At 37.4% G+C, this 16,206-nt stretch overlaps 1 protein-coding gene across 1 annotated transcript in view; it reads left to right on the top strand.

Annotated features, from left to right (window-relative positions):
* COL12A1 (collagen type XII alpha 1 chain) overlaps positions 1 to 16,206 on the top strand; it is a 113,901-nt gene that overhangs the window by 25,122 nt on the left and 72,573 nt on the right. Inside the window, exons 13-15 of the mRNA XM_061131780.1 lie at positions 8,941 to 9,213; positions 14,955 to 15,221; positions 15,678 to 15,870. Coding sequence (XP_060987763.1) covers positions 8,941 to 9,213; positions 14,955 to 15,221; positions 15,678 to 15,870 — 733 coding nt within the window. The remainder of the gene's footprint in view (positions 1 to 8,940; positions 9,214 to 14,954; positions 15,222 to 15,677; positions 15,871 to 16,206) is intronic.

Below are 16,206 nucleotides of genomic sequence, written 5' to 3'. Positions count from 1 at the left end.
CAAGGGACCCTCAAGAGTCTTCTCTGACTGTGCCTATAAGCAGTTATAAAAGCTTGAGAAATATGAGAATCCAAGTTACTGTTTGTTTTCTGAATGACTTCTAAAATTCAGTTCTGTGTTAGGAGTTCAAAGTTAATGCAGTACTTAGTAAGAACCATCAACAAGACTGGATCTGTTTCCTTGGTTCTCTAGAGTTCATTGTTAGAGGGCTTCATATTTCTTAGGCTCTTTTGAACTGTAATGGCAGCTTAGATTTGACTCACCACAACCAGAAAGTAAGTCATATGAGAGAGAGAAAGCACAAATTTAACTTAACTACAATGAGAATGGATTGTAGTGATGAAAAGCAGTATCAGTGGATGGTTAAAATGATGATGCAGTTCCGTAGCTGGGGCCTAAACGGGAGGTTGGGTTTCCTTTTGTTATCACCACCTTTTTTTGCCTTATTTAAAATAATTGTAGGAAGAAAATGAATCTGAAGTATCTTTTGTCATGTGAGATCACAGTGCTATTAGACAAATATCCATATCAGATTTAGTGGATCCAAGAGCTTGGGGGACGATAGATGTAATTACAAGGATGAGATCTACAAGAGGCAGTGTCGATTAAAACTTTAAGACTTAGGTAAGAAATAAAAGCTAATTGACAAAAACAGTCTAATCAAAGTTTTGTCTCTAATAGTGATCAAAGGTTTAATCCAATACTCTGTGAAATTTATTATTAGAAGAGGGTTTAAATGAAAGATTAAATCCCAGTGTGCAAAGTACTGATTATTTGACGAGTCCTGGTCTGGCTACCATGTGATTTTGAAATAACCTCTTAACCCCTCTGAACCTCAGTTTATCAATCTGTAAAGAGGGGATGACCATTTTCCCCCCTTTCTCCCAGACTTACTGTGGAGATCAAATGGTAGGGTGTGAAGTGAAATGCTTTGGGATCTGGAAAATACTCCACATATATAAAATTCATCAAGGGGAAACAACATTCAGTTTAGAACTGATATCTAAAGATACAGCTTTTGTAAGTATATCAAAGATGTTGACTGGTTACTCTAAAATTTTGAAAATAATAAGAGATGGAAATGGAAATTGCCTTAATTAGGGGGACACAGTCCAAATAATGAAAGCATGTGATCTTTATACCTGGAGCAACATTCAGAATTTCTGAGAAATTTGTCCTTTTTTTTTTTGACCTTTCAGTTCTCTTTCTCATGCGCTTTCTACAGGCTTTCAACATAGATTGCTCCTCTAAGAGTTTTAAAGGATCGGCTTTGGAGCTTTTGTTTTTTTATAGAATAGTTGTAGATTGTTTATATTTGCGAACATTTCTCCCTTGTAAGGGATATCTTGAAAATAATTTAATAGTTTTACTTTTGCTTATACTTTTTAAACTTCTTATATTCTTTTGCATTTCTTACTTTGTAAATATACTTACACTTTGTCAAAATGTTGCCTCTAAAGATTAATGCATTTTTACTAAGAATAATATATTATAAAATTTTAGAAGATAAAATGCACATTTTAACATCACAGCAAACATTCTATTGGGTAATGACTTTTCTAGGCCAAGTGTGTAGCTAAATTCTTTATAATTTTATGGCTTTGCACAGGTGGTATAGAAAATCCACAAATTTGAATATGTGTGTTAGTGTGCACACCCATATATCTGGTCAGGAATAATCTCCAAGGGAGATATACAGGTAGTAAAATAAATTAAAAAATTACTATTTCCCATTCCCTGAGATGGAGGAAAGCTAGATGATTTGTAACTTCACTTAAAAAATATAGTTAATTCATAACTAGATTGTAATAGTAGATTTTTTTCCATTGACACCAAAGCTTTTCACTTTAGTGAAGGATTAGAGAAAATGCTGCCAGCCTGATTTTGTTAACATATTTATCTCATTGCATGATGTGTGGTAAACTTATCAAATATGTGAAAGCATAGTTGTGACTAAGTTAAAATAATAGATTTTTTTTTTGCTCATGGTTATTCCATTTCATTTTATTATATTAACTCAGCCAAATCCACATACCATATACAGGAATAGGATATGATGGTAAATGCAGAGAATGGAAAGCCCAGAAACACAGCCAGCCAACTGCTCTTGAGGGTTGCTGTTTTTCTAATCTGTTTTTCTCTTGGGAGAGGAGGTGGTTAGAGCAGACCTTGAAGGAATGTCTCTTCCATCCAGAGGCATGGCTCAGCCAGCGAGGGCATTCTGTGGCTTGAAAATTTTTAGATTGACTGAAGTGCGTTCTATTCAATTAAGAAAGAATTAAAAAAATATTTAGCATGGGCTATAACCATCCCTAACTTGAATCTGTTTCCTAGTGCTTTCTTGAAATGCAGCCAATGATCAGAAAATTCCCCTGTCCCTGGAAGAGAGATTTATTAGCATTGGCGTTGGGGAGGGTTCATGGTTGGCCCTAGTACTGTATGAAATAGAATCACAAAGGCAGAGTTTATTACTATTTCAGATCCAAACTTCAGAGGAATCTGAGCACAAGCTATTAGGTTTGATTTACATTGTTTTTTTCTCCTGTTGTTGTTAAAGTAGATTTAATGTAATTACTAAAACACTGCTGTGCATGTAAATGGACTTCAGATCTTGAAAGAATTCTTAGTTGTCACTGCTAGTGTTTACAGAGGGAAACCTGCTCTCTTAAACCTAGAAATGAATAATTCCCATTTTAATTCAGAGATTTGCTGCAAATGAATGCAGATTTCAGCGTTGGAATAATACAGTTCTTTTACTTTTGAACGTGTTTGATGGCTGTGGAAAAGATGATTTTTCAGAATTTCCTTTCAGTTGCCATAGCAACCCTCTGGTGTCCTAAACACGAAAGGCTTCCTATACATCAAACCGAGCTAACTCAGCTGACATTTGGTTACCATGAGGTTTTTAGCACATCACAGGAATTCTTCTGCAAGATGTTGAGTAACATGGGGTGCCTCCAAGATGGAATAAATAAGGCCTCTGTGTTTTCCTAGATTTACTGCTGTCTCATAATTAGAAAAATCACTCATTCTGTGTATAACAATTCTGATGTTTCCAGGGAACTGTAGTCCAATCACCAAACAGTAACAATCTTTCCCACACATTGATGGCTTATCAGAGAAAAATCTAAACTACGTCGGAGAGGTGACAGTTATGGAAGAAATCTCATCCAGGCTTTGAGGTTGAAGGGCAATTTGTTTAGAGCTTTTTAAGAACTGTGTGTTACTTAAAGTAGGTTAACTGATCAATAGTGAACTTTGTCCTTTGGAATGGTGATTACAAGTCGTTGCTTGTAAATCAAGTATGTTTCCACATGAACATTATCCAGAGCAGGTCTTCCTTATTCTGCCGTGGAAAGTTGGATGACTTTGAGTTGAGCTCTATCGGAAAAGACAAATTGATTTAGAAGTGGGTTACATTACCTTTTCAATTTAATTTCTATTTTTGAAAGTGGTATGTGAAACTCAATGAAAGCTGGCTGGAACAATCTATAAGATGAAAATAGTTTCATTTCATAATGATTAATTTTTCAGTTATCACTGGCTAATTTGTGTTATAATTATATTTGAATTGGATGATGATCTGCTTTTCAGAAAGCAAATGGAAAAGGGCTAAGGAAATGTAGGAAAGTTACTTAAATGAGGCCTCAGTTCTTTGGCCTCGTATATGGAAAAAGTAGAATCAACCCCATGTGGATCTTCAGATCATGAGAAATGCACCTGTCTAATTATTTGCCTCAGCAGCAGCACAGAGACGCATGCATGTAGGCACCAGCAATGCTGCCTTTTGATATATGTGACTGTGGTTTGTAATCTGATCAGAAATACTGAGTATCAAAATTTCAAAAACTGGTGAATTTTGTTTGTTTAAATTTATGACAGAAAAGCTTTGTTATTTCTTATACTTCCCCTAGTACTATACTGGAGAGAGCAGAGTAGAAGGGAAAACTATTGAGAGGGAATCAAAGGAATAGAGATGAAGGCATGCCAATATTACAGAAGATGGTATGACTTTTTTGAAATGATTGCCAGCAATTCCATTCCCAGAGGTAAAAGTAACATGCAAAGTACAGGCATGTGGTTCAGAATGGCAGGAAACAAGTACAGTGAGATTATATATTATTGAAAACCATGTCACTCAGGTGAAAAACGTGAACAAACCCAAACATCATAAAACATGCATTTGTGAGTCTTGCGGGCAGACAGAGAGGAGGAGTTCAAGACGGGGGAGCCTTGCCTAGAGCAGAAGTGGGTTCATATTTAGGGACAGGTGAGACAAAGTGGCAAAAGTGTGCTGGATTGGTTTCCGCTCATGCCACTGTTTCTCTGGTTCCTGTTTTGAAGAACTGCAAATGGTGATTCCAGCCATGAAATTAAAAGACGCTTACTCCTTGGAAGGAAAGTTATGACCAACCTAGATAGCATATTAAAAAGCAGAGACATTACTTGGCCAACAAAGGTCCGTCTAGTCAAGGCTATGGTTTTTCCAGTGGTCATGTATGGATGTGAGAGTTGGACTGTGAGGAAAGCTGAGTGCCGAAAAATTGATGCTTTTGAACTGTGGTGTTGAAGACTCTTGAGAGTCCCTTCGACTGCAAGGAGATCCAACCAGTCCATCCTAATGGACATCAGTCCTGGGTGTTCATTGGAAGGACTGATGTTGAAGCTGAAACTCCAATACTTTGGCCACCTCATGTGAAGAGTTGACTCATTGGAAAAGACCCTGATGCTGGGAGGGACTGGGGGCAAGAGGAGACGGGGACGACAGAGGATGAGATGGTTGGATGGCATCACCGACTCAATGGACATGACTTTGGGTAAACTCCGGGAGTTTGTGATGGACAGGGAGGCTTGGCGTGCTGCAGTCCATGGGATCGCAGAGAGTCGGACTTGACTGAGCGACTGAACTGAACTGAACTGATCCTTTGTGGTCTTTCCTGTTAGCTCAAACAGTAAAGAATCCTCCTACATGCAGGAGACTCAGGTCTGATCCCTGGGTCTGGAAGATCTTCTGGAGATGGGAATGGTAATCCACTCCAGTATTTTTGCCTGGAGAATCCATGGACAGAGGAGCCTGGTGGGCTACAGTCCATGGGGTCGCAGAGAGTCAGACACGACTGAGTGACTAATACTAACCTTTGCTGGATAGAGGCTCTATACTAGTCTTATATTTCTTTCTTGTTCCTTTCTCTTTCCTCTTCCCTCCCAGGTATATTAGAAATAGACTCTCTCCCCAAACCAGTCCAAATAATCTCTTTCAGTAGCTGCTGATGTCTGAACTTCTGTAGTTTGAGAAAACCTACAATTCAATATAAACTAAAGCAAATGGCTCACTGGGTAACACTTGAGTGGAATCTCATTCACTGGAAAATGTGATCAATGCTTGACGAAGAAGCACTGAAAAGCCATTTCCTTTTGACACAGGATGGATGGAAAGGATTCTCTGAGGGTCGGCCTTGGGCTCACGCCACTACTACTAAAAGGGTGACTTGTGTGTGGCCATAGACCCATGTGATATAGAGAAACCATCACACCGTGCTACACAGCGTCCCCATTTCCTCCAGTTTTGACCAATTTTGCTTTCACCCCACGGTGTTTTATTTCACTACACTTGTCTTTCATTTCTGAATGAAAGCAAGGGTGAGGGTTCCCTCCCACACTGATCAAACACAGCTTCCAAATAAATGTCCCTTAAGTGAGAAAAGAGGCCAGAATCCTGTAGGAATTAGGATCACAGAGGAGTCTGAAACAATTTTTAGAAAGCATCAGGGCTCAGGCATGTCTTCAGACATTCCAGTTTAATTGGTCTGGGATGGCCGGGTCTTAGCCCTCCAGGTGATTCCTGTATCTGACCAGGTCCAGTCCAGGTTTTACTCCTGAGGGTCCCAGGGCTCCAGGAGGTAGCAGCATGCTCATCCCGTTGCACACCTTGTCCCCAGGCCAGCGTGGCCCCTTGGCAGACTGCCAGTAATATCACAGGGTGCGATTCAGCTGCTTTTTTGGTAACTTAACATTTGGCCAAGTCAAGATTCCATTTTTAAAAACTTCAAGGATTATAGGTCTGATAAAATATACTTATCACCAAAATATCATAGTCTCATGATTCTTGGATGTAATGCAACAGTTTGAAAACCCAGCCTTCCTACTTTTTGGAGAAAAAAGGTGTTTCCATGTGTTTGACAACAGTGTACACTTAGTATTTCAGTTCAGTTCAGTTCAGTCGCTCAGTCGTGTCTGACTCTTTGCAACCCCATGGACTGCAGCACACCAGGCCTCCCTGTTCATCACCAACTCCCAGAGTTACTCAAACTCATGTCCATTGAGTCAGTGATGCCATCCAGCCATCTCATCCTCTGTCGTCCCCTTCTCCTCCCGCCTTCAATCTTTCCCAGCATCAGGGTCTTTTCCAATGAGTCAGTTCTTTGCATCAGGTGGCCAAAGTATTGGAGTTTCAGCTTCAGCATCAGTCCTTCCAATGAATATTCAGTACTGATTTCCTTTAGGATAGGCTGGTTGGACCTCCTTATATTTAGGATTATTCTTATCAAACTGACTGACTGACATACAAGAAACCCACTGAAGCAGTTTATATTTTCAGTCTTAGCTTCTGGTTTGAGGTGTATTTTTTCTTTGGATTTCACGTTTCTTTGTCACAAACATGGAATGTTGCAGCACCAGTACGTACAAATAATGCCTTTCTGTGCCAGGCAGAAACTATCATTTTTTTGAGGACCTTTTATTTCTGTAATTGAGAATATAATTAGTGTTCACTTGAATTAGTGCTGTCATGCTATTAATGGGAACTCAGGAATATTTTTTAGTTAATATTGTATTTGGATCTTAAAAAGTGTCTTTACAGATTCTTTCCAGGACATTGACCAGTCTTGCAGAGGTCTTCATTGCAATTTTATTAATATTTTGTCCTAGCTTTCCAGGTCTTGAGAGTGTTAATGTAGTTGATTAAAATCCATGGGAATACATGTCTAGAGCTCCTTTTGTTTGTAGCTCAGAAATATCTTTGTGAATGTATTTTTGCTTCAACCACAAATTCCCTTCCTATTATTTTCTCACAGTGAAATCATTAGACTGTGTTTGTGAGATTGATGTCTGTTGCCATGGAAAGAAACAATGTCACAAATTCAGAACTATAGAACGTGGGCAGAAAAATAGGCTGAGAAGCGCAATCTTTGGGAAAACTAGAAATTGAAATTATTATTTGTAAATCACTCCAGTGTTAATTTGGACGATTACCCCCATGTTGTAGCTAACTTTGTTTTATACTTTTGGGGAATGTTCTTAATGTAGCTTTTTAGCTTATTTAAATTCTGAATCCTTTTCAAGTGCTTTCAAGTATTATTTCACAAAAGCTGTTGCTAACTGCATCCTGGGAAATTTAAGAGGTGAAAAAAGGGTGTAGTATATATTAAACAAATGAAACATGCTGTGTATTTAAAACTTAGAGACCAATAGTTGAAATATCCACCATAAAAACAAAATATAAAGCAAAAAAAATAACAACCAAGTCAAACCCAACCAACTCAGCCCAACTCAACCAAAGAAACAGTTTGTTTAATTCCTATAAGTAGAGAAGATATAAAGATGTGTGACCTTAGTAGAAATACAATTAAAGAAGACCTTCAAATGAAGATGAGCCTCAGGAACTGAGGGAAAGAAGTCAGTATGTTCTTGAAAATAAATATTCTTGGTTGCAGTGAAATATGTAATTAATTTCCCTCCAGAGATGAGATGTCCTGTCAGCAGTTAAACTTATTTATAATAGAGTTAGAATTTTCCATTTGGTCTTGGGGTCTGGTAGTATGCCCAGCTTCCATTTTATTTATTTTTTCCACTGTAATCTAACATATATGATAGGGTTTTGTCCACCAAGATTTCTTTGTCATTTATTGTTATCTTTATGTACTTGAAATTTAGATAATTATGAGTATTTTTAAGATACTCATTTTTACTCTTTGATTCAAGTAGAATAACAGCCTTCAGCATTCTTGTAGCAGCACTATATATCATTTTCTTGAATACACAACAATTACTGGTAAAATGTATGCTGTAGAGGCAGATAGTTTTATATTTATGTCATACTGTGGCATAAACCCTAGTAAAGGTAGCCAGTATAAAATGACTTGCATGTTTATCTTACATTTAAATTATGGAAAGTTAGGGTTTTATTGGTAGACATCTGTGCCTCCTATTAAGTCGGGGTTTCCATATTTTTTCCACTTGAGTTGTATTTTTATTTTGAATGAGAGAGCCAAAATTTAGTAGCAGGCATTTTCGATCAGTTAGAGCAAGTGGTGTGTTTTATTTTGATGACTAATCGTTTTTAGGTTTTCCAGAAGAACTGTCGGTTTTTATTTTCCTTAGGGTTAAGCTATAATCAAAATTTTGCATTTCTGGTTTTTTAGCTTTGTGAACGAACAGACCTTTGAAAATAGATTGTGAAAAAAAGACTGTTGAAATTAAGATTTGCAAGTGATATAAGATTGTTGAAGTAACTGGAAGTGGTACATTGAAACTGAACTTATTTAAAGAAGATAGGAAAAGATGGCGAAGAAATAAAGATCTTTGTGAACAATGGATAAAGAGAACTGAGTTGTAAAATTGGGGGATTTAGATGCTTTTTTTTCTCTTTGAAATTTTCTTTAGGCACTTACTTCTTCGTATTTGAATGTCATTCTTGTCCTGAAGGACATTTCAATCTGACTGGACATATGGGGGCAAGGGTGATAGGCAGGAATCAGGCATAGTCATTAAGTTTAATCCCATCTTCTGTTCCCCTGACAGAATGGGACAGACAGCTCAGAAAGAAGAAATGGGTAAGTTAGACAAATTGAGTCCAACAAGTCAGGGTGTCTGCCAGGATGAGGGAATATTTACATATCTAATAGACATTAAAAAATGATCCCCCTTTCATTTCTTTTCTAGAGCGCGGTTCACCTGGAGGTTTGATTACTAAAGATATCACGGACACATCGATTGGGGCTTATTGGACGTCGGCTCCAGGAATGGTTCGCGGTTACAGGGTCTCTTGGCAATCACTTTATGATGACATAGAGGCTGGAGAAAAGAGTCTTCCTGCAGATGTAATTCATACTGTGATAGAAAACCTGCAGCCAGAGACCAAATACAGAGTTTCCGTATTTGCAACTTACAGTAGTGGAGAAGGGGAGCCCTTGAGTGCAGAAGCCATAACTGAATGTAGGTAACATTCTGAGGGGGCTTGGCAGTGTGTTGGTGCTACCTAATAGCTGTCAGCTCATGATAACCTCTTGCATTTTTTTTCTTTATGTGACAGATAAGGACTAAAAACTTATGGCCTTTCATGAATGTGCTTTAAAATCAAGTTCGTTGTGTATCTAAACTTGTATTAAATTTTGAAATATTGAATCCCTGCCAACTACCTACACAGTTTACCCTTGAAAATGTGGGGGTTAATCTGAGTAAAATTTATAGGCAACTGTTCTTATCTGAGGTTCCTCTGCATCCCAGGATAAAACCAACCTTGGATTATGTAGTCCTGCAGCATTTGATAGTGAAAAAAAAAAATCCATGTGTAAGTGGACCTTCAAAGCTCAAACCATTGTTGTTCAAGGATGAACTGTGTTTCTCTCTGTCTTTCTCTCGCTTCTTTTTTTCTGGTGGAAAGATCAACTAGATAAGAGACTCAACTAGTAAAGAGACAAGAAGCTATGGAAACAAAGAGAATTCAGGCACATTTATAACTACATGGCCTCGGGCAAGTTCTTGAAATTTCTTTGAGCTTCAGTTTCCTAATATGTAGAATGCAGCGTCAGACTGTGTTGAGCATTAAATAAAATAACAGTGGGCAAAGCAACAAGCATAGTGCCTAGCCACTTGGAGAAGACTGATGTATAATGCGGCTAGTGAGACAATGTTTATTATACAACCAGGACTAATCCTAAATTATTTTTACTATGTTTGGGGAGGCTAATTCAAGTCTACTCAGTTTTCTGGTGGCTAAAATTTACCTTAATCTCATATTCCTTCCTGTGAAAAATTTTGAGTGACCTCTCATCATTTATCATCAGGTGGCTAGTGAGAAATGGGTCTGTATTTCATAATTGTCTTTCCTAAAAAACAATTTATTAAAAATGGGCATTTCTAAGAATTTATAGGAAAGTTTATTCCTTTTGTTTGGGAGGATTTTAGGAAAAGGGGAAAGAGTGGGGGTATTCTTGCATTTCTTTTGTTAAGAAGAGGTGGTGATTTTTCTGCCAAAGGAGGAGAGAGGAAAATGCCAAGGGCAATTTCAATTTCAGTGAAGTCCTGTATCCTGATTTGAAGTTGTCCTTAAATTAAAATCTTTTGGTCTGAGTTCTCTGTAGAAGTCATTTTTTTTTTCTTTTTTTTAAATCACTGGCAAACTCAGTTGGATATGTCTAAGCTAGGCCACATATGACACATCTAGCTAAATTTATTTGTAGGTATAAAGATACAATTCACATGGCTGAGAAATTATCAAAAAACACATATTTAGAAGGAAACTTTTTCAAAAATTCTCCTCCATCCTTTCTCCTTCTGAAAAGATTGAATCCTCAGATATTTATTTGGGATTTAAAATCTCCACAAGGGATATGTTTTAGCTCAAAGCAAGTATGTTAGTAGAAATTCTAAATAAGCTTTCTAAAAGCTGAGCATCTAAGACATTTTCAGTATTTCTTGGCTAATTGATTGATTTAAAGCTTAGTAAATAGAAAGGCCTCTTTTGAACCATGAGCAGAGTAGGTAGGAATGAAAGGCACATTTTCTAGAGGGTATAAGTCAACTGCTCAAACTGCTAAGCAAATTAGATGAAAGACAAGAACCTTTCTTTGTTCTGCTACCATTTTTTAAAATTTTTATTTGGAGGACAATGGCTTTACAATGTTGTGTTGGTTTTTGCCTTACAGCAACATGAATCAGCCACAAGTGTATATACATCGCCTCCCTCTTGAGCCTCCCTCCCCATCCCCTATCTGCTACCATTTTTAGTTGTTGGCGTGTTTTAGTTTGCTCTTTTTGTGGAAGGTAAGGTAGTTTCGACGATACTTTGAGAAATCCAAGTCACATGTAGTGTCTTTGGCTGGTGGACAAATCCAAAATGGTGTGTCTAACTGGGCCATGCTCTTAGAGGACCTTATAAACTTCCAAGAGGGACGTTTTGGAAATATTTTCTGCTTTTGCCTGACATTCAGATACATGGAATGCAGACTGTCGATACAATGACAATGACAAATTGTGGCTAGAAAGCCAGCAGGTGGGAAACTACCAGCCCTCCAATTATGGCAGCTAGTTTAGCCAAGGTACAGTGAATTTTGGAGAACATCTTGTGAAAAGCACTAAAACTTGAAAAGAACTTAGAGAGTGGGAGTGTTATAGCATTTTATAGCATGTGGCATACCAATGAATGGAGTGACAAATCTTGCCTTTTACTTATGGGAAGCCAACAAGGATTTTTCTTCCCTCCTTAAAATTCAGAGTTTCCTGTTAAAGCTAGGATGAGATATGTCGTACTTTATTTAACTTCAATTCCTTTATTTTAAAGAGTTAATTAAAAAGCAGGAAAACAATTGAGATCCTGAAGCATTTCAAGCATTCATTTCAGTATGAAGAACAGTATTTGACAGCTATTAACATATTTAAATTTGGGAATATTTTCAAGTTTGTGATCCCACTTTTTGGGGACATAGGCTTCTTTTTAGACCAATACTCATAAGATGTAAATGTCCGTTTTTCTCAGTTTTAAATGTTATGAAATGGGCTTGAGAATTTTGTGTAAGGAAGAAATGTCTTGTTTTAGTGAACAAGAGTTGAAGACATGGAAACAAGAGGTCAGTAAACATATTTTAGCAGAACTCTTTCTAGGAAAGTGTTAGACACACATGGATTTACTCAACTCTTGTGATAGATTGTTCTGTGTACTATTCTTTCAAAAATCCTATGTAAGGTCTTTACATTTTTTTTTTGTTGAAAATATATATGTATATTTTTCTTTTAATAGTTCACTTACCTAGAAAATAGTAATGGAGAATGGGAGATTAACTAAATACATTTTAATATTCCAGGAAGTAATGGACTTGGCTGAGAATTCTCTTACTTTCTTTTTAACCCTAAAATTAAAAAAGTTGCAACTAATATACTCTTAGTTGAATTATTAGCATCTTTCAGAGACATAATTCTTAACCATATATTGATTTTCTTTACCTATTTTGTTATTCTTACCTTTGTCCTCTATACATAATGTATCTTTTGCTTATATGGCTGCTGTCAAGATTTTCTTTTTATACTGATTTTAAGTAGTTTGCTAATAATGTGCCTAGGTGTAGTTTTTTCATGTTTCTTGTGCTTAGGGTTATTGAGATTGCTGGATCTGTGGGTTTATAGTTTTATAAAGTTTGAAAATATTTAGGCCATTATTTCTTAGAATGTTTTATTTATTACTCTTCACTTTCTTCAGGTACTCTGGTTCCACATGTGTTAGACTGAAGTTGTCACATAGCTCACTCCTGTGCTGTTCAATTTTTCAGTCTTTTTTCTTTTATTATGTTTCAATTTGGGTAGATTTCATTCTCATGTCATCAAGTTCAGTAGTTTTTTTTTTTTTTCCCCAGTGTCTGATTTGATGTTAATACCACCCTGTGCATTTCTCGTGTTAGGCATTGTATTTTTCACTTCTAGAGGTTTGGTTTGAGTCTTTCTTATATAGTCTATGTGTTTACCTAACATGCTTAATATTTCTTGTACCATCATTAACATATGGAATATGGTACATATTATAATATTAATAATAGCTGTTTTGATGTCCCCTTTGAATAGTTCTGTCATATGTATTATTTGCAGTTCTGTTTCTGCTTGCAGAACTTGGTTTCTGGTGAGAGCTCTCCTCCGGGTTTGCTGATGGCCATGTTCTTTCCATGTCCTCACGTAGCCTTTCCTCAGTCTGTGCGTGTTGAGGGTGGGGAGGGGAGAGAGGGAGAGAGGAAATGTCTGGTGTCTCCTCATCCTCTTATAAGGATTCCAGTTTCATCAGATTAGGGCTTTATCTGTAAAATCTCATTTAATCCTAATTACCTCCCTGCTTGCTAAGTCACTTCAGTCATGTCCAACTCTTTGCGACCGCACGGACTGTAGCGCTCCAGGCTCCTCTGTCCATGGGATTTTCCAGGCAAGAAATAATTGAGTGGATTGCCATTTCCTTCTCCAATTACCTCCCTAAAGGTCCAAATACTATCCCCAAAGGCATTAACATATGAATATGGGGAGGCACAATCATTCAGTCCATGATACAGGTTATAATTTTTTTCTTTATTTGCATTTCTGGTCAGTTTTATTAGAAGCCAGACTTTATGAATTTTACCTTTTTGGATGTCAGATATTTTTATGTTCTTACAAATATCCTTAAGATTTGTTCTGGGATGTAGTAAACTCACTTGGAAACAGTTTGATATTTTTGAAGCTTTCATTAACATTGTGTTAAAGCTAGACCAGAGAAACCTTTAGTTGAGGGCTTCTTTAACTCCACTCCTGGGGCAGTAACTCCTTCTTAGTACTCTATATGATGTTCAGAGAATTTTGAAATTTTGTACTGTGAAGACGAGGAACATTTCTGGCCCCACATGAACTCTAGGAACTTTTTCTCCCCACACCTTCCAGGTGGTTCTTTCTCTGGTTTTGAGTAGTTTCCTTATTCATATGCACTGAGTAGTACTGGGTTGAAGACTCAAGTAGGACCTTTTGCAGATTTTTGGAGTTTTTTCTCCGTCACACCATCTTCAGGACGTTCTCTTCAAGTTCTAAGTGCCTTGGACTCCCTGAACTGACAAAACTACCTCCTCAAGGGAGACCACCAGGCTCCATCTGGGTTCCCCTTTCCCGTACTGGTGCTGGAAACTCTCTCCAAGCAATTAGTCAGGACAGTGATCAAGCTCCTTCTCATTTGTTTCTCTCGGGAATCATGGTCCTATGCTGCCTGATGTCCAGTGTCTGAAAAATGCTGCTACGTCTCTCTGTGTGTGTATATATTTTTTAAAGCTTTCCCAGGTTTTTTTTTTTAGTTCTTTCAAGTGGTCCTTACCTTTTTTGAACATGAAGATTTCTTTTAGAATCAAAAAAGATTGTCTGCAGTGTTTCCTTCAGCTTTGTCTCTCTTTTTAGAAGATGCTTATGATTTTTGAATGCTAAGATTACTGAACTGAATGAAATGATCCTGCTTAGAAATTCTAATTACATATAAGAAGAGGACTGTATTGGCTATTTGTGGATGTTGGGTGACCTGTTTCTGATATAGTTATTAATAAGATATAATTTAATAAAGTTTGTTGTATATTAATCAAACCCTTCTTACATACAGTTTTTTCTAAAACCACCCAGTGTTTACTGGTTCATCTCCAGAGCCCCTGAGATATTTTTATGTGTCAGAGTTTCCTGTTCCTTTGTGTTGATCGTGTTACGTGTTCACGGCAATCACAAAGGATGGTGTTAACTACAGTCACTCTGGCTAGTCATTTATGCATTGTAGTTTTTTCTGAAAAGACTCAAGGAGTATTTCTGACCCTGTATTTATGATTTTTCATATTCTGCACACTGTAATTTCTACAGGAATTCTTTACAGATGGAAATATAACAAAAATTCTAAAAACTCATCTCCGGAAATGGATGTTTTCTTTACTAAAGTCTCTGGAATGCAAATAGGAAATCCTTGCAATATGAACTTCCATTTTTTAGTTATTAGCCAGATAAAGAGAAAACATCTCAGTGTAACCTCACTGAGATTAAGTTCACACGCCATCCTGAATTTAAGCGAGATCACAATGCTAAGAAAAGGAAGGGTGTATGTATTTAAGAAACCACACCTAGTGTCTTTTCACATAAATGCGGTGGTGGACATAAGCATTTTCTTTCAGCATGATATACACTATAGTCTTCTTTTCATCTCACAGTGTCTGAAGACTCGAAAACCTTGAAAGTGGATGAAGAAACGGAAAACACAATGAGAGTTACCTGGAAACCGGCCCCTGGGAAGGTTGTCAACTACCGTGTTGTGTATCGCCCCCGCGGGGGTGGGAGACAGATGGTTGCTAAAGTGTCACCCACAGTCACCTCAACGGTGCTAAAGCGACTTCAGCCCCAGACCACGTATGACATCACTGTTCTCCCAGTTTACAAGACAGGAGAAGGAAAGCTTAGGCAAGGATCAGGAACAACAGGTATGGAATCATCAGAATTTGGGGGGGGAAGTGTGTAATATTTTAATGGGGGATTTTAATATATCTGCTTCATTTGTGAATATCTAAAATGAGTTCTGTAATAAATTACATTATAATAAATAGTTGGATAAGATGCCTAGTTAGCATATGATTTTTATCAATCTAGTTCCTTATAAAATGATTCTACATATTAATGTTACTCTAATCTGAATTGTGAGTGCTATTTACACTCTCACTTGGCTTGTGTTCTAAGATTCTGACTTTTATTGGGCATTATAGTTTGTGCTTTCTGACTGAACCCTTTAGGTAAATATTTATTTTGAAGTGTTTTGCTTGTAATGATTGATATGTGTGTCACTTAGATATTTAGAATTCAACTCATTATTGTAGGGGTTAATAAAAAACTGCAAAGCCTAGGCTTTTGGATAATATTTTAATTATCTATTATCTCTACAGCTTCTCGATTTAAATCACCCAGAAACCTCAAAACATCTGATCCAACCATGTCCAGCTTCCGGGTGACTTGGGAGCCCGCACCTGGTGAAGTCAAGGGTTACAAGGTCACGTTTCACCCCACGGGAGATGACAGAAGGCTGGGGGAGTTAGTGGTTGGACCGTATGACAACACAGTTGTTCTAGAGGAACTTAGGTAGGAGTGAACTCTTATTTCATTTTTGTTAACAAATGGCATAATCGATGTAAATTTGTAGGCCTTCCACACAAGATCACTTATGTCTCTGTTGCCGGCAAGGTATTTAAAATCAGCCCAAGTTCGCTTTCTTCACTCTTGTTGAGGCTGAAGTTGAGGTTAGGGTTCAGACATTCGAATTTAGCCCTGAACAAGGGTACTATTTTAATGATGTTTGTTATTAAGAGATCAGGAATGGTGATTTTTTTCTATAACATCCCCCTTTTAAAAAATTGACATCCACGTTGCTCAATTTCACCAAGAGCAGCTTGTCCCCAGCCAGCCCTGTGGAAATGT

The sequence above is a fragment of the Dama dama genome, chromosome 28 (assembly GCF_033118175.1).
Source record: "Dama dama isolate Ldn47 chromosome 28, ASM3311817v1, whole genome shotgun sequence".
NCBI lineage: Eukaryota > Metazoa > Chordata > Mammalia > Artiodactyla > Cervidae > Dama > Dama dama.
Note: the sequence above shows the minus strand (reverse complement) of the source record. Positions and strands in the feature narration are given on the sequence as shown.